Below are 25,378 nucleotides of genomic sequence, written 5' to 3'. Positions count from 1 at the left end.
AGAAATGGAGAAGTGAGCTATAGAAGAAACAGTATATTGAAGGAGAGTAAATGAATTAGCCTTTGCCCTTGGCAAGAGCCAGTCTTCCCAGTGGAGTTTGCCATTGTGCACAGCCCTCACTTTTGGTCTCAGCCTCCAGGGCTGAGCAGATCTGGCAGAAGACTCTGCTGAACCAACCAGGCCGTCCTCAAATGTGCTGCAAGCAGCTTCCTCTTAACTGGCTTCCATGCCCAGTCCACCAGGGGGGCATGCTGTCACCTCCAGGGCATCCAGCTGCAGGAGAAAGAGAGCGTCCTGCCACCACCTGATCAGCTTCCTCAGAATAGACGTCTTAAAGTGGCAAGGCAGACAAATGTCCTTCAGAATCGGGAGCCCCCACTGTTCCCAGTCCCCATGGAAGGCCACACTCACCTCACCAGCTCCAGGCCTGCCCTCATGCTCTGCCTGTGTTTGCACATCCATTCTGGCTGGCCAGAGGAGGCTTCCAAGATGGCAGCTTCTTACTGATGATCTCAAAGCAGCCAAGCTCTTATTTATGAAGATTTTTCATAAAATCTTAAGGACAGCATACCCGTCATAAAACACAGTCCCTAGGGATAAAGGCATCTAGAGACTGTTGCCCTGCTCCCTTGACATTTCCATTTACTCTCTAGCACTCTCTCCCTGCCTGCATCTCCCAGCCCCACTCTCCCCTCTCTTCTATCATCTATCCCCTTTCCTCTCTCCCTACCTCCTCCCCTCTCCTGTCCTCCTCTCCTCTCTCCCTCTTCTCTCTCTCCTTCCCTCCTCTCCCTCTCCCTGTCTTCTCTCTCTCCCTCTCTCTCCCTCCCCCCTCTCTCTCTCTCCCTCTCCCTCTCCCCCTCCCCCCCCCCTCTCTCCTCATTTTCTTTTTGTGGTGAGGACACATGAGCACCACACTTTGATTCTTATAATCACCCAACAGAAAGATAATCTTTCCACAAGCCTGAGATTAAAAAAAAAAAGACAAAACATCCCAGGGAATACAGATCAAATCATGTGTCCAATTAATAAACCAATTTTTACAGCCTAGATGGTGTATGCATGTGCCCCAAAAAACGTCCAGTTGGTCACCTGGCTGTGTGTGCAAGGTGAGAGGCATCAGCTGTCACAGACAACCTGTAGCTGGAAAGGGTGAAGGGGATTTATCTAAGGAAGGGGTTGTTGTCTTCCGGAAGAAAAGGGCGGTTTTTAAACTTCTACCTCTGTACTATAGCATGTATCAATAATTTAGGGGGAAGATGGAGGGAAGTAGGAAATTGCTCTCTGCTTATTAAGCCAGTTTTCAGGGGGCATTTGTAGCTGACATTTTCCTGTGACTCAGTTCAGTAAGTACAAGATGGCCATTTGGACCTAAGCTGGATAGGAAGAAGGCGGGCTCCTAGCTCACTTCCAGGAGGCTGGCATGCCAGGCCCTAGCAGACCTCCTCCATCCGTCTGGCTTGAGGCCCTCCTCCATCAGTCTGGCATGCAGACCTCCTCCATCAGTCTCATTGGCTTTTCTGCCTCTGTAAGCACGCCCGGGGTTCCTGGGTGGAAACAGGCCTGTCTTGTGCTTAGTTATCTTCATAGCACATGGCAGAGGACTCTGCACACAGCTGATGCTTGAGGGGAGTTCTGAATGCAAACGATGCAGGGCAATGACCAGGCCAGCAGTGAACTGGGGATCTGGTGGTGTGTGACGCTGCTGGGGCCACACCCTCCACATTGACCACCTTCCTGTTGGTGCCACCCATGGAAACAGATGACGACCAGGAGGAGAGGCCTGGCATGGCCGCCCAGAGCTCGCCCATGAGTCTGAATGCACATTCATAAACACACACACACACACACACACACACACACACACACACACACTGTTAGCTTGGAAAGCCGACAGGAAGCAGCCGATCTGTTGAGCAAGTTTGTATTTTACGAACCAGATGTTCAGCATTATCATCCATCATTCCCTTTGATTCCAGAACGGTCCCTATTATGTAGCATAGGAAATGAAGGATATGGAATAATATACACTTATTATATGACAGCACACCATAGCTGAGAAGTTCAGGGGCTGTTCAGAGCTTGGGAAAGTGTAATTGAGCAGCGGGTCACTTTAGGATTCTCACTCGGACTTAAGTTAACGGGATTTTGCTGAGGTGGAACTTGGTGACCTCCATCTCTTACTCCTTTTGGAAAATGAGTGTAGATTCTGTATCTGTGTTTCTCTTGGAAGCCTTAAGTATGAATCCTAGGCACTGATTTTCCCTCAGCAGCAGCTACAACTTGGGGACTTCAGGCCTTGGTGGCTGCATAATTTCTGCTTAGAGGTCTAGATAAAAACCTGTGGCCATGGGTTGCTATTCCCTGTGACAGGAGCCCAGGATGCCTTTTGATCCTAAAGAGCTTGTGATACAAACATGCTTTCAGATTGATTTTTCTCCTCCATGAAGTGTTTCAGATGCACAGAAGCTAAACTTCAGAGACTGGGGCTGATGGAGGGGCAGGTGAGGGTTGTAATACCGTTCAGGGCTCTTTCTGGGTTTCTGCTGGGTTTCGTGGCTATGAGGCGAGCTGGGTTACAGAGGAAGCCTGCAGGTTGGAGTTCTGGCCAAGCTGGTCTATAAGTGGGTTACAACTCTTAGCAGAAGAGTATACAAGATTATAGCCCCACAGCCCCACATGTGAACTCTGCCCCGCCCCCCCCACCCGGACTTACTGTGTTTCTTTTGTTTACCTAGAGTGGTAATGAGTGGCTTTAGTACAAATGCAATAGTATAAGGAGTTTTGGTTTGGTTTTGGTTTGGTTTTTGGTTTTAGGTTTGTTTTTTTGGGGGGGAGTGGGGGATTCTGTTCTTTTTGCCCTAAGTGACACTGACTTTCTATTCTGACTTAACATTTGGAAGTCCCTTCCCCCGATCTTGCCTTTGTGCCAGGACAATTACTAATGATTTATAACTAACTCTTACTGGTTGCAGGGGAAAAGTTTCATTTCTTATTACTGTCAATGCCGTGTTTTGGTTTCATCGCGATCCATGCTGGCATTGCCTGAAGTTTTGATTTGAGTTGCAAAAGTGGAAGTTGTCCAGGGTTATGGATCAGCTCAAACAAGCTTTGCTGTGCAGCAGCGCGGTTTAATCAAGGAGTTGTGAAATGGGATGACTAAAGAGTGCTAAGAGGGCCGCTTACTCCCGCTGCTTCTGCTTTTGAGTCGCCAATGACCGCCATGCTATGCTATGCCAAGTAGTCTTAGTAGAAGTTGAAATAATTACTGTGCTGCATATACTGGCTGACTTGATTCTTGGCACAACAAGAACCGTCAATTTTATCTTGACTTAACACAGTTTGGTTATTAATATTAGAAAATAATTTGTTTACTTATTCTCATGCCCTGCAAGTTACCTGGGTGACACGCATATTCATCAGTGACCTCAGAAGAGACAGAACAATGAAAGAGCCTCTATAGAGAAAGCATATGTATAATACATTGTGCATATACATAAGCATATAAAGATATCCTATGTGTAAATGTATACTGGCATATAAATATATACATGCATGCTTATATGTGCAGAAAGATTTGTATTAAAGAATGTAAGTGTGGAGATTGGTGTCCTGAACATCCCAGGAAGTGTTAATGTTTCGATGTTGAACTCAAAGGCAAACTGAGGCAGAATTCCTTCTTCCTTAAGAAGCAGATGTGCCCAGAGGTCTCACAGTGCCTGTATGAGGCTAGAAGCATTACAAGTTTGCATCCTATTTCAGAAGTCCTTTCTCGTTAGAAGCAGCGATTAACTTCTTACTGGTGATTTTCAGGGTCATATGCTAAAGCTGTCTTTTCATTCATTACCTTTCCATTTGGGACTAGCATTCAGGAATCTGAAGAGGTGAAGGGGCTTGACTGTCTTGCCTTAGGGAGAATAAGAGTTTCCGGGTTCTGTTTCCCCTAAGGACATTTTCTGAGGGCGCCCCCTCCCTGCCCCCCAAATGTCGGAGGTTTCTGATCCTGCATTATCAGAAGCCTTATTAGCACACATACTGAACAACAATGTCTGGGGAATGAAACAGTAAAATGGATGTGTTGTAATAAAACAAATCATTGAAATCCAAATGAGGTTCCTCTGAGGCCAAAAATAGCTGCAAGTGCAGATGTGTCAGCTGGAGTGACTGGCATGGCTGGGTTTCCAGCTGCGGCCGGGGACTGTTGGCCTGCAGATCAGGTAGAAAGCTCCATGCTCACTCCCTGCCAGAGGATCCCAAGGGCTCGTTCTCAGCAGTGTTCGGCTAGAAAAGATGCACTGGTCACCAGGAGGCCTCTGCACTGGTGCATCCACAGGGTGTCCAATAACTGCCTTCTCTGTCTTCCTCTAGCTTGCTGATGACCAGGGCCTCGTCTTGATGACCACAGTGGCCATGCCTGTGTTTAGTAAGCAGAACGAAACTGTGAGTATGGCAATGTGCCATCTGCCTGGTGCTGGGGGTTGGGGGTGGGTGGGTGGGTATTTCTCAAATATCTTTGCATCTAAGCTTTAGGGCAAAAAAAATGGCTTCATTGTTCCTCCTCAGGCTACTGTATGTGAGTTTATCCTTACTATTTCACCCTACTGTGAGGACCAGTGAGTCCAGTGTAAATGAGAGACGGCCAGAGGTGTTAGCATCTCTAGCCCCTCTCTAAGACACTCATGTCTAGAGGAGGAAAATTCCCAAACAATTCTTGATTATGGTGGCTGTACTTCTCCTCAGTTTCTTTAATTTCTTGGAACAGAGGAACTGCAAAGTGGCATGGTATACCAAATAGTTGTGGGTCTTTCGAGTCTGAAATCAAGATGTTTGCAGAGCCGTGATCCCTCTAACAGAACAAGGGAAATATACTTTCTTGTTATTCTTGGTTGTGGGAGCCCAGCACCCATGGTCCATGACAGCATCTTTCCACATTGTATCGACTATATGTGTCCTTCTGTCTACCTTCCTATCTCTTCTTCCGAAGCAGACCAGTCACTATATTTAGGTAACTATGAATCTAAGATGATTTTTCTGGAGGTCTTTAGCTACGGTATCTGCAAAAGGCCCGTTTTCCAACTGCCATTGGATTCTGAAGTTGAGTGAGTGTAAGTTTGTCAGAACACTATTAAAACCACCAACAAAACCATGAAGCAATAGACAGCAGTCACTTGTATATTCTTCCTACTGGCCTTTCTGTCATTGGAAGTTTCAACAAATCACAGTGGCCTCTTGCCCTGGGAATTGGGACCCTTGTTCTGTCATGCTGCTAAAAATTAAACATAACAAGCAAACAAACAAATAACAAAAAGGTGCTTCTCCCTGACCACTAGGCATCTTCTTTGTGGATACCAGATGGTAGTATATGCCAGGCAAATAAAACAGATGCCACTATAATCTGTTTCATAACCTGAGTCCTTAGACATGAAACTTCTGGGCCACCACACACTGTGCTTCAGCCTTCAGATAGAAGCCGAACACTAGAATGTCTCCACGCCAGTGTGCTGCTGTTAGGTCAGAAACATTTTCCTTCTTGACTAGTTATAATTCAGTTGGAGAGTGGAATGAAAATGAGGTCTGTGGAGATCTCAGTTAGTGGTGTCAGGGAAGGCATCAGACAGTAACCTATTGTATTCTGCTTAATGTCTATTTTCTACAGAGGTCAAAGGGCATTCTTCTGGGTGTGGTTGGCACAGATGTCCCAGTAAAAGAGCTTCTGAAGACCATCCCCAAATACAAGGTAATAGTAGTTCATTATGGTCAGTGCTAAAGGGACAAGAATCCTTGATTTCATAGTCTGGCTCTAGACTCCACCGATTTTTGGGTTCTCCATGCTGCCATCATAGACTATTGCCTGCCAGTGTACTGTCTGTACTGTTCCTTGATGGGTTTATCTTAGTTAATATGGATTGTTTCTTTCCTGCCTCTTCTAACATCAGTGTAAAGGTTTCATGTGGAAACCACTGAGTTTTGATGAGGTCCTTGTATTTTCCTTGCATTGTTGACATGATTGACCAGCCTTTCAAGAGATAGTCTAGAGGATCATTTAATTCCTATGAAGAAAACTCTCATTTTCTGGTGGAGAGAAGAACAACTCAACAAATGGGGAGGGGCCAGAACACCCAAGGTTCAAGTCACACAGAAGTGGCCAAAGGGTCCCTGAGTGGGGAAAGGGCAGAACACATTGAATGTCTTGGTGGCCCACTGGTTGTAGAGCTCTACCCATTGCCCAGGCCTTCACTGTTTCTTTCTTCCTCAGTCCCTAGTTAGACTAGCTGGCCCACCCAGCCTTGGGCTGACTCTGGTTGGCAAATGTTCCCGCTGCTTTTATGAAGAGTGAGGCCAGGCTAGGAATCTGTTGGGGTTCACTGCCAGGCTGTTTGATTGGCTTCCTTGTCCAGTCTGCTGAGGCTGGTTCAGGCATCAGCCCTGCTGACCTCCTGGTAAAACAAGAAAATAGTAAGAGTTCTACTGTTGTCAGGAGAGGATATCCACCTTCTTCTACCAAGACTCTCAGAACTTGGATTATGTTTCCAGAGCCAGAGTAGAGCTTCTAGTTGATCCAGCCTCACATAATCAATAAGTAAAAAATGATAGCCCCTCAGAAAATGAAAGTCACGCATGGGAAGAGGAAGGCTTCATGGCTTCTGAAGAGAGAGGACTTTTGTTGAAATCCCCAGACCTTGACACCCATAACCAGGAGCCTACTGCTTATGGAAGGCATCCACTTGTAGTGTTTCAAATCAATTTTAAGTTTTGGTGTCAGTGAGGATATGTAGAACTCCAAGTTCTAGGTCACTATTCAAAAATGTACCAAATGAGTCAAGAAAGAATGTGTTAAAAATGGAATGTCAACAGTTAGCTTCAGGGTCAGTTTCTCAAAATGTCTTCTTTGGAGAAATGGGTGAAGATGTGTTAATAATAGGTAGGCATCATTTTACCTCAACTTTATTGCAAAAAAACCCAACAAAACAAAAAAAAATGGGACACAGAAAGTTTAAACATTCTACCATGTTTTGTAGCTTGCAAGTAGGAAAGCCATGATTTTAGTCTCTAGGACCCCAATATCACTAGGAATGATGAAGGCAATTATCATGATTGTTAAAATGAAGTTAAAATAAGACCATAGGAATAGTGAAAAAAACCAGTATGTTTATTGTTCTTACTATGTGGCTGGTGTCATCCAAAGTCCTCCACATGCATGGCTGCCTTTTCAACGTCACTCACAGTGGAAGAAATCAACAGAACACTGTGACATGATGAGAGACCAGGAAGGAGCAGCGGGGGGAATGAACCAGCATCTTGGGAATGTGTTCTGTGTTCTCCCTGAGCCTGGTGGGGATCCTAGAGACAGCGGTGTGGCACACATTGACCTAAGGCATCTGTCCCTCCTCTATTCCCAAGAAGAATTTTGGGAAAGGTGTGCATGTTGATCAGGTAGAGCTAGAGACAGAAGGGAAGTAGACATTCCGGGGAGCAGGATCCAGGTTGTACTGGCCCTCCTGGTTAGTACTTTACAAAGATATGTCAGCTCTTAGCTCTTGGGATTTTCCCAAGGATTGTTCTTTCTCCCCAAGCTTCATCTATTTCCCCGCAAGCCATCAGACTTCCTATAATTTTTATTAAGAATTCCAGACACCCCAGCAATAATTTCCAGACACCATGGCCTCTGTTACCATAACGAGCCGTTTTATAATTGGGTTCACTTCATTAGCCTGAAGGCTCTCAGCTTGGAAGGGACATGCTCCTCTCCCAGGGACAGGGGGCTGCACAGCTCCTGGTCTCCAGGGGAGCAGGAGAGCGAACTGTGGATCCAGGGCCTGTTTGGCAGCTCCTTGTGCTGGAAGGCCCTATGTCCAATCTGTTCCCTGTTACTCCACGGGACTGAACATGCAAATGGACAGGGAGACTGGCTGTGCTTCAAGTGAAATGAGAGTTAGGGATTTCGTCAGCATATTGATTTGTGGCCAAAACCAAACGTTGTCTATTGTCATTTTATGAAGTTCTGATTCTCAGAGAGATCCGTCTACAGTCTCTATTCCTGGAGCTGTATCCAATGAGCTCCAAGAGTCACCAACCAGCAGGCACAACATTCTAGTGCAGTTTCTTCAGAATGTCCTCCCAGGATGGAGTTTAACTCCATAGCTTCTGAATGTCAGGAAAAGTTAGGCACAGGTTTGAGGAGACCTGGCTATGTATGCTGCAGTAGATCAGCTCCTTTTTGGCTCATTTTTAGTGTTTACTTTGGTTCCATTTTTTAAAATCATCTAGATAGTGTTTGAATAAAGTGATAAGTGCCTGAAACACATGTGGATTTAACTGAGTGCCTGCCGTGATCTGATGTGGCACTAAAACCTGCAGAAGCTGAGTGTGGTAGCTCCTTCCTACCAACAGCTCCCTCTCCCAGGAGAGATACAGCCTTGGATGCTTTTTAGAGCAACTCAGAGGAAGGAAGGACACCTCAGTAGGGGTGAGAAGCAAGAAGGTATAGGTAGAATATTTATGAATACTCTACCTTTGCATAAAGGTAGAAATGAAAATATTCTCATGGTTTATAAAAATGGAGTGGAAATGAGGGAAGCAAGAACAGTCAGGAAATGTCTGAGGCTGGAAGGGTAGTAGGTAAGAATTCAGGTGAAGGGGATATTTCAGGCTGGAACCCAAGGAAAGGCCTATGTAGGAAAGGGTACTGCAGCGGATTTCTGATGCCAGGTATATTGAGGGGCAGCAGGTAAAAGAGGTAGTGTGGATACTTAGGGGCCAGCCACAGACAGATTGGTGTATTATCCCCGTCTCACACACAAAAGGGGTTTTCTGTAAGTCTCACACAGAAAGCATTGTCAGAATTGCCTTTGACTTTGGTCTGTCTTTGGGACCTAGAGATTGGTTAAAACCATTTTTGGAAACTGAAGCAATATCATGACGACGACACGAGGAGAAAGGTTGCATCTGTGGAATGTCAGAGAAAACATAACTGAATGTTATGATTAGTTGGTTTGGAGGATTGTGGGTAAAGGCAACAGGCTAAGGAGATGCTTTGGTTTCTAGCTGGGGGTCTTGGAAATGCTAGTGCCACTCACCCAGAGGAAACAACAGAATGAATTTGGAAAGACACTATTCTGTCAGGTGAGAAACCAAGACCTAACAGTTGCTGGATGCACTGACTTCCTCTGAATGGGAGAGCACAAGGAAGCAGAGCCCTTGGAATACCAATAGAAATGGCTGCAGAAGCTCATGGAGGGAAAGTAGAGTTAAGTTGGAATAGGAACGACTGGGAACAGGGTCTGAAGGAGAGCCAGGGCCTGAAGAATGACAAGCAGAAGAAAAAGGGTAGAGTCTGGCAGCTAAGGAAGTAGAGAGGAAGAAGTATCTGTCGGTTCATAAGAGAGGGAGAGACAAAATGGGAATCCCATAGCCTCCAGCTGTCAGGAGGCCGCCAGGGAGTACGGAGAAGAGCTGTGGTGTCTGAGAGGGTAGAGTCTGAGTCTAGTGGGTTGAGGCACAAGCGGGCAATAGGCAGCAGAGGCAGCAGGTGGTCAGTTAGAGGATGCTGGTGTGCAAAGGCCAGGTGCCCGGTATTCCAAGAGAGGAAGTAGAGAGGAGGGCTCAGCTTGTAAACCCTTGCCAAGGTCTATTTCCCTTTTTTCCTTTCTCTTTTCTTCTTCTCACGTTGCTTCTTTCCCTGCGTTCCCTCCCTGCTACACAGCTCATCCACCTCTCTGGTTGTTTTTAAGCATAAACTCTGACTTCTGCCCTCATGGCTCTTATATTCTGGTGAAGGGAGGCGAGCATTTAATAACTGATGCCCTCATGGGTGACGGTTCTCACTTATAAAGTGTTATGCAAGGCAAGAGCAGAGCATTCATGCCTACCTTCTCCTGAGACCCACAAGCACAGTGAGGGGAGAGGCTCAGTCAGCTATGTTAGAAGAGACTGAGTACATTAGCTGACTATAAAAACCCCATGTGTTTGGTCTGATGCTGAGTTTGAATTTCTAGTCAAACCCCACTCTGGCCTTTAATGGAAGAAGCCAGGCTCCCAGAGTCTTTCCTGACCCTTCCAGCCCCTATTAAACCAAGACTTAATAATGATAATTAATGCAGTGTTGACTGTCTGACATTCTTCCAGGAGACAAGATGAAAGAGACGATATACATCTCAAAGGATAGGAAATCTCGGGTTTATCTTTCCAGGCATAATGAAATATACTTTTATCATTAGAGTCAAGTAGAATGTTATTAAGACTTTCTGTGCAAGGTAAGTCCGGGAGAAACGTCTGTCGCCCTTGACGACCACAGGCATATTTGCTTTATGTAATGCAACGGAAACTTTTAATTGCTGGTGTTAAGTTCTCTGAAGTTCATTTCACATCACCTTGACGTTAAGCTAACAAGCAGACAGGGTCACTCCTGGTTTGTAAACTTTGTTGTCTGGATCATTTAATAGTATCATATTCAAGACGGTAAGTGGCAGGGAATTTAAAGGAGCAATAAGTAGGGACTCAGAACTGTGAAATGATCCCTCAGACAAAAAGAGAGAAAAAAATTTCTCCTCTCTTTCTTTTCACTGCTCTGGCAAAAGTGGGTTACAATTTCTTTCTTTAGAGAGAGATCAGTATGGGTTTTTATGCCAGAGGCCATTTTAATACATGAATGATTTGTAGGTAAATTTATTGTAGCCAATGGGTGCAGTCAAGTGTGTAATAGAAATATTGTCAAAAAGCTGGGATTATTATTTAAATAAGTGCAGTGTTAAATTTGATTACATACTTTTTTAAAGCTAATAAAACATTCCATTGCTCTCCAGTTCTCTCCCATAGTCCCATGTAGTCAGAAAACATAAGTTCAGCGAGAGGCTCTGCAGAAAAATTCACCCAGGCTTTGTGTGGATGGGCGCGGGCTTGGAAAAGCTTGGGGACCCACAAGAAAAAGGGTAGGATATCAAGGGATCGGCCAGTCCATGCATGGGACTGCACAGGACACTTTTTAAGGATTACAGAGGGGACAGGGCAGGAGAGTGGAGCCAAAAGTGGCACCTGTGAGTGTGGGACAAGAGGCAGCCCGGGGAGTGAAGGAGGCAGGTGGGGTACCTCTCCTCTCCCTTCTCTGGATAAGGGAGCAGACACTCCACCCACGAGAGCTCTGTTTGCCTTGACATACGCCCCCTCTCCAGAAATAACCACGACTTCATTGGTTTTTCTAAAATAGTAATTGTTTTGTTTTAAACAAATAAAAATAGAGCCATAGGGTACCAGCGTGAGGCTGTGACATTTCAAATTGTGCTGTTTGCCCAGCTTCTCTGTGACAGGCCCTGCCTTTCCACCAAATGTCAAGGATCAGTGCCTTGGATTCATTTTAATGAAATATTGTGCTGATAAGGGTTATGAATGCCAAGTTTAAGCTGTAAATTACTCGGGTCAGGCTGCTTTGTGCTTTGTGAATACACCCGGGAGTAGTCAGTTAATGAAGGTTTTTTCTTTTTCTTTTTCTTTTTTTTTCTTTTGCTTTCCCCTTACAGTTAGGAATTCACGGTTACGCCTTTGCCATCACGAACAATGGCTACATCTTGACGCACCCGGAGCTCAGGCCTCTGGTAAGAGAAGCATTATTCCTGCATTTCTTCAGCTCCACGGAGATCATATTTGGCAGCAGTTTTCACTTGAAACCCACTTGGTTCATAGTATCAAAGAGGCTGTTTGCTTAGCTTCAAACTAGTATTTTGACTCACAGTGCATCAGTGATTTACAAAAAAACAAACAAACCTTAGTTTCTATCATGTTCTTATATGGAAAGCCCTATGTATCTGAATACATTCATTTATATTAGTAGACATTTATCATAATTTAATTTTTCTTTAATTCCATACAGTTTGAAATCCATTATAATAGATAGTCATAATCTAGTCCCTAGACTGACTTACTGGAAATAGAATAAGTCAGATATAAGATCTCTGAAAATCCACTTCATTAAGATGTACCTCCCAATTACATTGCTGAAATGCAGTGTTCATAGAAGCTATTCAGCACTATTCTAGATAAACGGGAACACCTAAGATTGTTCTCTGTTTTCTGTCCCTGAGTGCAGAAAACACTGCCTTTTTTTTTCCTTTGTCCAAAAGTGGTCTGAGGCCAGTCTCAGATAGTCTGTGGTCTGTCTCATGAAGTTAGAACCTTATGAAGAAGTTGCCTAGAGCACTTGTCTAGAAAACAGTGAGAACTCTCTCCCAGAGGACAGACAGGCTCTTCAGAAGAGGCCGTGACTGAGCATCACAAGTTCAAGGAAACTTAGTAGAAAGATAATGCATGTAAAGGGTTGACTGTGTGACTCACGGTGGAGCACTTGCCTTGATTATCCTAGATCCACTATAATGCAAAAGGAAGGAGAAAAGGAAGGAGAGGAGGAGAGACTCTAGCACACTGGCAGTGTCTCCAATGGTGGTGTTGAGAGGGAGGGTGACATTGTCTGCTATCCTGGGCTAATTAAAATGTATTACAAGAATGACACCTCCCTAGATTTATGTGCCTTCAGCTCATTTTAAAGAAGATATGGGTATTAAGAGGGCTTTCTAAGTTGAAAATGTGTAGGTCATTATTCTGGCAACACACACACACACACACACACACACACACATACACACAGAGGCACATAAATGCACAGTACTGCCTATAGAAGTCTCTGTCCCTTTCATTGCAATTAGGACATAGCAGCAGAGAACTCTGCAAATGCTTGTTAGCCAAGCGCTGTGGGGACCCATTCTCCTCTCACTTGCATCATTGTTTAGAAACTGTCCATGTGAGAGCCCCATCATCAGCATCCAACTTTGCTCTAATCGCCCTGGTATTAATGGAGTCATGACCACATCACATGAATCCCATCTGCTCACTTTCAGATGGAACTGATGGTGATGCTTGATGGCAGCCCATACACACACACACACACAGAGAGAGAGAGAGAGAGAGAGAGAGAGAGAGAGAGAGAGAGAGAGAGAGAGACAGAGAGACAGAGAGACAGAGAGACAGAGAGACAGAGAGAGACAGAGAGAGGGGTATGTGTGTGTGTCTGTGTATCTGTGTGTCTGTGTATGTGTAAAGAACCAAATTAACTGGTCAACTGATTTCAATTATAACTGAGCTTTTGGAATGTCTGATTGAAAAAGCCACCGGTATTTTAAAAAAATATTTAAGTCTAAAGATGTATTTTAGTCTAAAAAGCTTATGGTACCACCCAACCCAAGATGTCAAGTGGGGTTGTTGACTGGGCAGATAAATACATACAAATGAGTTTGGTGTGCCTGAGCATGGGTTCCTGGTACTTATATGTTCCAAACTAGAGCAGATCAGAGGCAGGGGCATGATCAAACCTGACTCTTCTGCCAGGGAATGAATTAACTTCCTATTTATCAGCTTTTGAAGGAAGAAGGAAATGGAACCAGATCACACAGATCATCATGGTGGTTTCCTTGCCTCTAAGGCAGTGGGATTAGCTGTCCTCTATAAGACTATCCATCCCATGTCCCCCTAACCATTTATATCTCCCAGTTACATAGCAAATAGCTCATTGTTGTATCTATGTCTACTGGGAAGGCATCTGGAAGGCTGGAAGAGCAGTTCATTTTGAACAATACTGTTTGACTCTGCTCATGTGAATGCTCACACATACAAGTTATTGCGATTCCTATTGATGTTCAGATGCTGGGATGAGTGGATTTCTCAGAAGTACCAGCCAGGGTCAGATTTCCATATGTGAAGTAGTCTAAGAGAATACTCTACAGCTCACTTGTCAAAACACAAACCAGATGCATCTTTTGCAACTGACTCATGATAAGGCATGGCCAGACCAATGGGCCATCTGTCCCATTCATCTGTCACTGACTCTGAAGCCATCAGATGTTGAGGAGAGGATTTTAGGGCATGCTTCCATTGGGGGTGACATGAATAAGCCTATCTATATATGATGACTCTACATGAGATTTTTTTCCTCATTCTCCTTCTAAGTGAAGGAGCCACTAAGTATAAGGAAATCTATCTTACCCAGGAAGTCCTTCCTCATCCCAGCTGTCTGCCTGAGTCACGCACGTGGCCTTTTTGAGAGCCACCTTCCCCCTGATAACACTGTTTTAACCATAGCATACACATCACAGCTTTGCCATCTTTGAGAATGTTAAGTTGGGGGTCCTGCAGTGCTGTGGGTTCCAGGATGTCACGGGGTGATGGGGGTTATCTCAACGTCCCATCTGTCCTCGCTGTGTTGATCTGCAGCAACGTGGGTTGACAACTTTAAAAGACTGGGAAGGATAGTGCCAGATGATTCCTGCATGTGCAGAACACATTTTGATTTTTCAGAAGATGATCCTGGTAAGTAAATATTGGCAATGGCCCATGTGCACAGTGGGTACACACATAGCTTTTGTTTATTTGTTGGTTTTCCAGACTATTTTCTTGTTGTTGAAGAATAATTTTGGCCCACTATAATCCAAAGTACAGACAACAACTGTGCTATGCAGCTCCATGTGAGCCTTCTCTCTCTCTCTCTCTCTCTCTCTCTCTCTCTCTCTCTCTCTGTATGTGTGTGTGTGTGTGTCTGTTGGGAGGATTCTTTTGTTTGTTTCTCAATTCACACTGAGAACAAGACTAGAAGCCACATAAGGATGTGTCTGTGAGTGTCCTGGTTTCAGGTGTCCTGTTGATTTCTTCATTCTCTGTTTTCTATCCCCTTCCTGCTGGCCCACCTCACATGTAGTCAGTCATGTCAGAAGATGAATGAAAGGGCCCTTCAACCCGGCTATTTTCAGTGTCCCTTTTGAAGGCTGTAACAAGAGCCTATGCATGTGCTAGCACACTAGTGGCTTTCGTGTGGAGGTCTGCCCTGGCTGGGCTCTGCAGTGCAGCAAGCAGCAGACAGCTGTTAGCAGCTTCCTTGACTGGCTCAGGCGAGGAATCCTCACCCAAGTCCCATTTGCCTCCTCTCAATCCCAGACATATAATGAAGTCATTATAAGTGGACCTTTCCCTCTGTTCTGGCCAAGGCAGCCAGATTAGCATGGTGAATGGGAGCATGGGCTGTGGCCAGCCGGGAGAGGGTGGGAAGAGCTCTCTTCACACAACCCATGTTTCCTTCTGTCTGCCACGGAGGTTGTTCCTGCCCTTGCAACCAGATGAAAGAAGTGGCTTCCTCTAAAACACAGCACCAATATTTTTCTAATTTGTCCAATAAAAATCTTTTCCCCCAAACTTCATGTTTGGCTTGGTTTTATCCAGTATTTTCTTTCATCTTGTATGATTTGGGTGTGAATCATGAAATGTCTCTAAAACCAGGAGTCTTACCCAAGCTTATTCAGAAATCCCTCATGATAACCAGGTCTGCCCCTGTCCTGCTCCAGTCAGTGTCTCCCCCCGAAACCCCACACCTCCTTGCCACCAATTTGTCACTTCCGATGGCTTTACTCATGTCAAAATGAAAGGTCCTTGCCAGGTTCTGGATGAGACTTACCCTGTACTACATAGAAGGCTGAAATGGCTAACTGCCTTCCAGTAGACTAGAAGGCCTTCTGTAACAGAGCCTGCTCCTGTTTCTGGTGTGGGAGGTGGAAACCCAGCATAGCACTTGGGATTAAACTCATACCCCGAGAAATGTCTCCTGTGGAGTACAGGCCTATGCTACTGCATTTCCTTGTGGCCTTCACCATTCTTATAAAAATATTTCTCTGTGCTTCCTAGATTTTATTTTTTGTAGTCTTTTGGTTTTCCTTCTCTATTAGGATGTTTCTTAGAATGTTGAGCCCTGAATATGCATCTTTTTCTTTTAAGGGACCAAGGGCAAACTGGCCTGCAATGGACTGTCTTTAACATGACCTTTAGCTTAGTTAGGGTTTTGGTGATCTGACTGCCTCTATATTATACAAGACAAGGACCTTTAAGTGACTCCCTCCACACTCCCCCAAGGAAGCCTAGAATGTGGACCTGGTCGAATCCTCAAGGGAACACAAAACAGGTCCCTTAATGCAGCTGCAACAATGACAGGATTCCATGGGGAAACTTGGGCCCACAAAATCTGGGACTCATTCCCACAAAGCTCATGCTACAATCAGTCCAATGCTGTCTGTTCTGTGTCTGGAGGCCCAGGAGGTAGGGAAGATGCTGGAGGGATTGTATCATATATCCTGTCTCTTACATCTCCCCCTGCATCTGTTTCAATCATTTTAAGATATGTTCTCACAGACACTAGACTGGCTTTGAACATCTGATCCTCCCCTGTACTGGGTACATATCAAACCTGGTTAATGCGATGCTGGGATGAAACCCAGAACCTTTCCCATATTAGGCAAGCTCTCTATAAACTGAAGCACACCTCTAGCCTCAGGTTCTATGTAGGATGCAAATGTATTGATCAATCGCATGGACCATTCTTGGATAAATGCGAGACAGACTACTGAGGTTGGGTAAGTTATCATCTTTTTCTTGTCATTGGAGGTCTGCTGCATACTAGGCCTGAGCTGTACTCTGCTTCAGGGAAGGGAAGATTTAATAAGAAAGGATTATTAGTTAGATGTAAATATAAAGAACTAAGGACACTGGGTCCATCTACTAGTGTGGTTGTTACTTTGTATGTCTCTGGCTATGTGCTGGTTCCTCCCTATGGGAAGGGCAACTTTCTGGGTCCTTTTCACATGTCATAACTTTCATGTGACAGATAGAATGGTGAGCCTAGGTAATAAGCACCTTAAAAGAGTCTATGGCCTCTGCAAGGTCGGGAGTGGGAGGATGAGCAAGGTGTATTTCTAGATGTTATCCTCGGCAACTCTTCCTGGTGGATAGATAACCCGGAGTGCTCTGTGAATAAGCTAAGTACCACAATGGAAAGTCAAGGCACTGAGGGATGCTGGGACTCTCTCCATCTCACAAAAGTGTCTGAACCAGGAGCCTTGGGCCAGATGCCCTCAGATGGGTTACGTTCACTGGGCTACAGTGGCTCCTCAGGAAGTGGGCGGCAGGAGTGGCTGGAGAGTGGGCGTGGCTGACTTCTAGGGCAATTCCGGTGCAGCTATAGTCAGACTCTGTCCAGCAAGAACTCACTGTGAGCCACAAGACAAGCCACCTGTGCTGTTTAACAGTTTCCAGTAGCCACATCTAAGAGCAAAGGAGGACATGGGTGAAATTAAGTTTAAGAATATTTTAGCTTGTCTCCAAATCGTTGGTGCTTGAACATATAATCAATATGAAAATAACTAATACAACATTGCATATTCTTTCCTAGTAGTCTGTGAAATCAGATAGAGATTTGACACTTAAACGTATCTCACTTAGGATCAATATGTCGACCCCTCAAGAGCTGCAGCTAGCTGTGACAACTGGCAGAGATTCTGCTGGCCAAAGATGTGAATGGGCATGTTGGAAGTTTCTAGAAAACACACACGAGAAAATGAGTAATAATGATAGCAGGGGTCAGTCATGCCCACCCACGCCCTCACGTGCTGAGCTTGGCCTCTGCGGAGGAAGTGGGATTGCTAGAATTCACAAGAAGCTGGCTGCAAGCCAGAGCAGATGGACTCTCCTTTGGCCAGGAAGCACAGACTGTGTCAGCCATGCGGGTTTACTCCTAGACCATGTGGACCTCCTAAACTGAATTGTGTCACAGTGACCAGTGTGTGGAAGGCATTATCCACACTGGGAGAAGCTGAGGTTTTGGGGTAGCCAATCAGGCTATTTGGAGGCAAACATTATTTATGCTCTTCTAGAAAATTCAGGCTAATTCTTAAACAAGGCCGAACTCTACAGATAACAGGGCCATCTCCTGAAACTCTATAGTCCTCCACCTTCCCACAGTGCTCCAGCCACTGGTGCTCTGCAGCCTGAGTCTTCCCATGCCACCCATGTGTCACCCTTGACCAGCCTGTCCTATATGTCATCATATTGCTTCTTTGTCTTATAGATGCACATTCTATTTCATTCTTCTAAGCTCTGGTTGCCCTTGTACATTGGCTATAGATGGGCCCTTATAGGAGTAGGTTATTGCATACATGAATCTAGAGGCAGACATGCTAATAAATGTGTCATTTGGTGTTGTCCTATAGAAATGAGTGGATACTCTCATGCTGTGAGTGAATGTATGTTATACTAATTAGAGAGTATCTCCAATAGCTGGTGAATCAGAAGTTGGGTAGAAGTGAGGTTAGAGCTTGTTCCTCTGTCCAGCAACCTTTCCAAAGGTCTTTTAAGGGGTCATGAGGACAGATGCCATTTAAGTGGTATAATGTTTAAGCAGGACCCTTATAGGGTTTGGCTTTTCCCCAGTTTTTGCCCCTTCTTTAAATTATACCCAAGCCTCTCCCTGTCTAGCTGTTTTACCCAGAATCTGATCGTGTGTGTGTGTGTGTGTGTGTGTGTGTGTGTGTGTGTGTGATTTTCTCTTTCTCTAGCTCTCAGCTTGGTGACCACCTTGGAGAAGCCCTGTGCTTTGTTCCAGCTCCCCAGCATGTACCTGCCTCCGTTTGTTTGGGTCACTGATTGCTGGGATCTGTCTATGAGTTTAGCTTCTCTGTCACCCTTTGCTGGACCTTGCTACCACACAGAGTCAGACAGAGGATGCAGATGATGGGAGTCTGGGTGCTATGCTCCTACAGCAAATGAGAAATGTGGGTGCCACATGTGCTTCCTTTAAACATTCAGTCCTCATTATGTCGGTGCATATGTGGGTTGTCAAGCCCTGCCCTGGTCGGTCATCCCTCTGCCCCCTGACCTTCTGTTTGCTGACATCCCACAGATGCTGCTGCCTCAAATGTGCCATTGGTGGAAGAGTATTGGGCAGTTAGGAGGCTGTTTCTGCTTAGGAAATGCTCATCACACCATAAAAGCCCTCGCCAATAGCAACAGCAGGAATGATCAAGAAGACCTATGGGTGTACAGATGCACCTCAGCCTTTCTCAAGGCTGGCTGCCCTGAAATTCGAAAGAGCTTCCAAGACAAAGACTGCTGGTCTGGGGAACTTGGGAATGGCTTCTCTCTGGTCTTAGGAGGATACATTCTGCTGGCAAGGTCTATTGGGGAGTATTTGGTAGAGCAGAGCATTATAAATCTGGAAGCAAGTGCTGTAGTCTCTTTTCAGCCCTCCTTGGTCTCCGCTCTCCAGGGGCTGATGAACTGAAGGAGATTTCCCAGTAGGTGGCGCACGGGAATCACTGTGTGCTGATTCCCAAGCAAATGGTGTCTTGCTGGCCAGGGTACAGCCTCAGAACAGGGATGAGGAGAGACCACATTTAGGTTCAGTTAAATCTGCACTAGTTTAAGAGAAAAAAAAGTTAATGGATGCCTAGAAATTATATTTGCTCAAAGTATTATGTTCCCTGAAGGGAAAAAAAAGAGACTATAAACCCACCACAAAGAGGTGCTGCCTCATTCTGAATTGCATTTTTGGCTGTGGGGACACAAGAGTCTTGCATCTGTGTGTGTTTGCTTCTTGCTGAAATGCATGGGCACTTTGGGAACTGCCTGGCCTGGGTCCTTGAGTGAGAATTCTCAGCTTAGTTTCTGATCTAAGGAATAAAGGACTTTACTGGGAGAACTTGCATTTTACCAGGTTGAATGATGTTTACGTTTCAATTTCCAAGACTCAAGCCCACAGCTTCTCGGTCCTGGGACTAGGTGGGCACTGGAATACTTAGTAGATGAGCTATGGGAGTCAATTCCATGTTTTGAATATATAATGTGCTTTAATATTACCCTCAGGTGCTAGAAGTGTCGAGCAAGTGGAACCAATAACAACCATGCAACCACGACCCAAGATGTCAGAAGCCTTCTAATGGCGAGCAGCACCCTGCCCAAACTGACTCATTAAGTTCAAGTAGCATCCTGCCTCTTAGCACATATCAGAGAGGCCACCTGAGTGTGAGGATCTACTATATCTGGTTATATTTTAAAGAAAAATAAATGAAATATTTGCAGAGGAAAGAAATCGGGTCCTTGCACCAAGAAACATGTCTGTCAGAAGGTACAGTTAGGGCAGTCTTCACAGAAGTCAGACGTGACAGTGGACCTGACTTGTCATCATCTCATTCCTTCAGTTTTGAAGTTGTGTGTGCTCCCCTTCCCTTTTGTCTTGTGTTTCCCTTTTGTCCCCCAATGCTCATCTGCTAGGTCACAGAGATTGTCCTTTATTCTAGCATAGGTGCGGTCGGGGCCAGATGGGCTGTGCCCAAGCTAAATCCACAGACTCTGTTTTTCTCAGTGGCCTTCTTGCTCCAGTGCCCTGTAGCTGCGACCCACCCTCTTTCCTGCAGAGTGGGAGCCAAGGCCTCCCGACATCTCAGCTTTAGGGAACCACACGGCTGGGCTGCTGTGGTTTCTGATGTCCTGTCCATCAGCTTTATGGGAGATGTTTTGTGGTGTCCCATCATTGTCCCTTACTGTCCTTGCTCCCTGCTGGGGCCACAAGACATGCCGAAGTAGGACCAGACAGGTTATTTCTCATTTACAGTAAGGTAAGCAAAAGAAAAATAGAAGAGGGAAGAAAAAAAGGAAAGAAGGCAGGCAGGGAGGGAGGGAGGGAGGGAGGGAGGGAGGGAGGAAGAAAGAAAAGAAAGACTATTTACCAATATTTTTTTATTGCTGTTTATTTATGCCTTCATGTCTCATCACAGTCCAGGTAGAAAATATATTTTCTCATTTTCTTTCAATGAGTTCTGCCCTTTGGGTAAACATTTAAGAATTGGCATCTGTTGCTAGCAGATACCAAAGCAGCCTGACCTATTGTTCTTGAAATCCTCCTGTCTGCTCTGGCTTTGATACCTGCTCTCAGGAAGTTTGCAGCCCCCACCCCCCACTCTAGCCCAACTGCAGTATTGCCCATCTAGGCTTCTCACAGGGGCCATAGAGTGTGGGTTCCTACTGTATGATAGATGTCTGAACAAATCTACCAGTCAGAGCAAGTAAACGGAGGCCACCAATCAGATTCTGTTCCATTCACCCTCACACATAAAGGCCTGCTGAGGTGCCTGGTAAAGGAGACAGAATGAAACTAAATATGAAGGGAAGACCTGGGCTCAAAGGAGACAGCACAGTGAAGCTGTATACTAGAGACTCCAGGAGTAGCAGTACTGACAGGCATCTATGCAAGCGCTTGGTCTCTACCTGTGGATCACATAGCTGGGGAAGCCTGCAGAGAGCTGGTCTGCAGCCTACAAATGAACCCTTCATGCTGCTGCCTGGCTGAGGTTAGGAATAGCGCAGGGCTCATGGGATGCCCCGAAGAGGGACTTTGCTACTAGATGCTTCCGTCTCTGCTTCTCCTTCCCTTGTGAGATGTATGTTTGTTGAAACCCTATCATGCTGTTCACTCCTTTAGAAGCCAGGAAACCAGAATCCCCCTGATATTTGGTACTTTCCCTCTTATGGAGAAGATATGTTTTGTCATTAAGCACATAAATAAGATAAACAAGATGCATGACAGATTTATAATATGCTCTGCAAAAACACAAAGCAAACAAACAACCACCACAACAAAAACTCACTGAGTGTATGAGAGAAGAAAGGGAAAGGAGGAGAAGCTGTCTGTCTGGGTCTTCAGAGATAGTGTTCTTAGTTTCTTCAGGTACTGTAAGCTGACATCTGGGAGGGGAAGGGGAAATCTTCATCCGGGCTGTGGAGCTTGGACCATGCTAAGCTTAAGCCATGCATATGCAAAGACCCTGAAGCCTGGAGATACCCAAAGTACCTGGAGGTCTAACCATGGATTCAGGACAGACTTCCAGAGCAGGTTCATGGACACATCTTTACTTGTACTACCGGCTCCTGATGATGCAGTCACTACCACTACCGACACCTACTCCTCTCCCTGTCAATCTGTGTCTGTATGTATACATCGCAGCTGCCTGCACCCCAGTGACGATGCACCCTATGTCTGTAGCCTTCTGGTCCTAGGCACACAGAAGGCCAGTGTGCTGAGGGATGAGTAACATCCCACCAGGCTTCTGAGCACAGCCAAACACTAGACACCGTCTCCCAGGGAAGAACCCAGCTCCCAGGTGTATGCATGATGTTGGGTCCCCATAGTTCCCCCAGGAAACGAAGCTCCACTTCCTCCAGTGGCGGCATGACAGTGGTGCCATGCCTGTCTACGTGCCTGCTGGATCTGCAGCTCTGGAAGGAAACACATTGCACTGAACCTGTCTTGAGGTCTGCTTAACTGTGCTGATAACTCTTTAAAAGCAATCTGATCTAGACTAGAGTGCTGTGCCACCCTGGGCGCATCGCCCACCCCCCAACCCTCTGCATTTCCATGGTCACACTCATTTCCTTTCAGCCCAGGCTCCCAGCACCTGCACCTCCATCATTCCTCTTCTGCTCATTTGCTCTGAGATCCAAGTTTAAAATTAAGTCTATTGGGCAGCATTAAAAGTCACGAGTAGGCACTGGAAGAATATCTGCTTTATGTTTGGGTGAAATCATTTGATGCCCCCCCATCCCCAGTACTCTTCTTTACACTCAGCACACTTTGACCTCTGTTTTACTAGATTAATTTCATATCTAGAATGCCCCATCTTGGATGATAAATTAGCAATAAAAAGCTCATCAAAATGTAATTACAGGCAATGTGTTGAATAATGATCTCTTAAAAATTCCTATAGATTTGTCTGCACCTCCTTTCCCTAGTGAGGGAAATGAGCCTCAGCTGCTAACTACTAACCTGGGCCAGGAATGCAAACCCCAGCCACACTTCCAGGCTGAAGCTTGCGTGCTGGTTTCTATCAGAGCCAATGTCATCTCCTTGATCAATCATGCTGCTTCATGGGCTGCACATCTTTATGCAATTTAAAGGGCCATCTTCATAGGCTAGAAAGACAGTGAAGTAGAAACTTGTGGCAGAATGTGACTCTCACCTCCTCTCTCTGTACTTACTCCTTGGTTGTAACTAGGAAGACAATAGCAAGCACACCAGTGCAGAGAAGCCAGAGTGGTAAGCATCGAAGCTTTCAGAACTGCAGATTCCAAGAAACCCTGCTTCGCCTGAAAAAGGAACAGGAGCTATCTGTTCTGCCTCTGAGAGGAGAGGAAGATGGCCAAATGAAATTAGGCTTCTCCTAAGGGTCCTGTCTGCTCTCTCCAGAAAGCTTGAGTGAACTAGATCACCCAAACATATCCTCCTAGTAGGAAAGGGCCCTGGAAAGCCTACACATGAATTTGAGGGCAGAATATTCAAATGCTTTCACTGTGTGAGTGCACATGCACACTTATTTGAATAACTGAAGAATTCAATCATGTGACTGCCAACAATTATCCCTCTGCGTTTATGTTTTAGGAAGACCTTGCATCTGAATCCCCATGAGAGCATTAAATTGCTATCTAATTAGCAGTCCCAAATTATATATATTTAAAAGATAATGAAGGGTTTGAAGGCTGTTGCAATAACTGGTTATACATTTAAATGAATCGCTAAAAATTTGTTAGTAATATGTGGAGTTTTCTTTTATTTCTTGATTCCCTCTTTGAAGTTCAGTAGACCCAACCTCGCAGGGTTAAGTCTGGTAGCAGAAAGATAAAGGCAGATGTTTTTAATTATTGCAACACAAACTCCCAAATAATTATAAGCAGCTGTCATTTTTACATAATCCTGAATGATAAGACCTAAAGAATGCAAATAAAAGTGTTGAGACATCGGGCTTTGGGGACACAATAATTTAATCCCATCACACCACTGAAATGTGGCTCCCTTTGGTGGAAGAGCCTGCTCTTAAATTTTTTTCTTAGCTTTTACTGACCACGTGGAAAGCAAATATATTTCCAAAATACAGCCCAGGTACCATTTCTACATTCCTTTGGAATGTTCACCGGATGAAAGCAAATACCAAACCATTTAGATTATTAAGGCTAGGAAATTGTCTGACCCAGAAGAACTCAAATTGAGGTCTTCTCAGCTTTACCTGTCCCTTTCAACTTTCCTTGACCAGTTGACCTACTCCCTCTGCTGATTGGCCAAGTAGGACAATGCCTGGTAGCAGGTCTTTGGCTTATAGCTGAGGTTTGTACTAAATTAAACTCTACGTGAGTAACAGCCATCCAGAGGCAGTAAGATGATCTGGCCTAACAACTCCATAGGTGGAGTGCTGAGTTAAGATCTTAGATTTGTTGTTTCTTGTACTCATCTCTGTCTGGAAGTTTGAGAGGCTCAGAAGAGCAAGCTCAGGTGATGTTTAACATAATGCATGGTGGCATTCTGATTGTTAGCCATATCTTCAGCACTGTGACAAAAATCACTGAGGAAAACCCCTGAAGGGAAGATGTATTTTGGCTCATGGTTTCAGAAGTTTGGGTCACTGGTCTGCTGGCTCTGCTCTTTGTTGTAGGTGAGGCTGGCCATGGTGGTGGCAGGATATGGGGAAACAAAACTGCTTACCTCATGGTGGCCAGGAAACAAAAGGGAAATGAGGAAAGGTTAGGGACAAGAACCTGCCTCTAGTGACCTTCTTCCGTTAGGGAAGCTTAATGTTTTTAACATCTCCAGAACCTCCAAAAATATCACAACAAGCTAGGGACCACACCTTTGAAACAAGCCCCTGGGAACATTTCACATCCAGATTGTAGCATGGTCCCAAAGACGACAAAACCAATGTCTACATGGTCAAGGTATATAGTTCATACCAGGTTAGGCTGGAGTTATGTCCTATAAGACATAGGGTCCTATAAGAGATGAAGCTAAGCCATCAACTAGAAGAAACTATATACACAGACACACAGAGATGAACACACAGCCACACATGTATGCACACACAGCTACACACACTTGTACACACAAACACACATTCACATACATGCACATAGTCACACATGCATACACAGACACATACATATTCACACACATGTACACAGCCATGCATACATGCATACACAGACACACACATGCATACACAGGCACACACACACATACACACAAACACACATACACACATTCTAAAATCCTACCAAAGATACTAATGCTACTCTGCTAAATTATTCTTGGGCCATTTTATCTTGAGTCAGGACCTGGCTTGACACACAGTTGGAAGCAGAGACCATTGCCCAAATGAGTGGAGCTTCATCCCCCTGGAACAGGAAATATAAACAGATAAAAACGTACCAAATTAGACCAAGGGATTCATTTGAACTATTCATAAGTGTTAAGTCAAACATTCTTAAGTTGTATTACCACTTCCCAGATATGAGGGTTTTCAGAGTACCATGTGTCCTGAAAATCAGTAAAATGGCCTGATTCTCCATGAACCTCCAGGTTTCCAGGTGTACCCCAAGAAGATTTGGGAGAGGCACAGAGAGGGCTTTTGACATTATGTGAATCATAGTAGTAGGTTCAGTATTAATATGGTTTAGATTTCCCTTACAGTGTGTCTTGCTTACCCTG

General features: G+C 45.0%; 1 protein-coding gene across 1 annotated transcript in view; it reads left to right on the top strand.

Moving 5' to 3' along the window:
* The window catches only part of Cacna2d3 (calcium voltage-gated channel auxiliary subunit alpha2delta 3), an 827,632-nt gene that overhangs the window by 611,114 nt on the left and 191,140 nt on the right, over positions 1 to 25,378 (top strand). Inside the window, exons 15-17 of the mRNA XM_052190624.1 lie at positions 4,369 to 4,440; positions 5,657 to 5,737; positions 11,514 to 11,588. Coding sequence (XP_052046584.1) covers positions 4,369 to 4,440; positions 5,657 to 5,737; positions 11,514 to 11,588 — 228 coding nt within the window. The remainder of the gene's footprint in view (positions 1 to 4,368; positions 4,441 to 5,656; positions 5,738 to 11,513; positions 11,589 to 25,378) is intronic.

This window comes from Apodemus sylvaticus, chromosome 8, assembly GCF_947179515.1.
Source record: "Apodemus sylvaticus chromosome 8, mApoSyl1.1, whole genome shotgun sequence".
Lineage (NCBI taxonomy): Eukaryota > Metazoa > Chordata > Mammalia > Rodentia > Muridae > Apodemus > Apodemus sylvaticus.
Note: the sequence above shows the minus strand (reverse complement) of the source record. Positions and strands in the feature narration are given on the sequence as shown.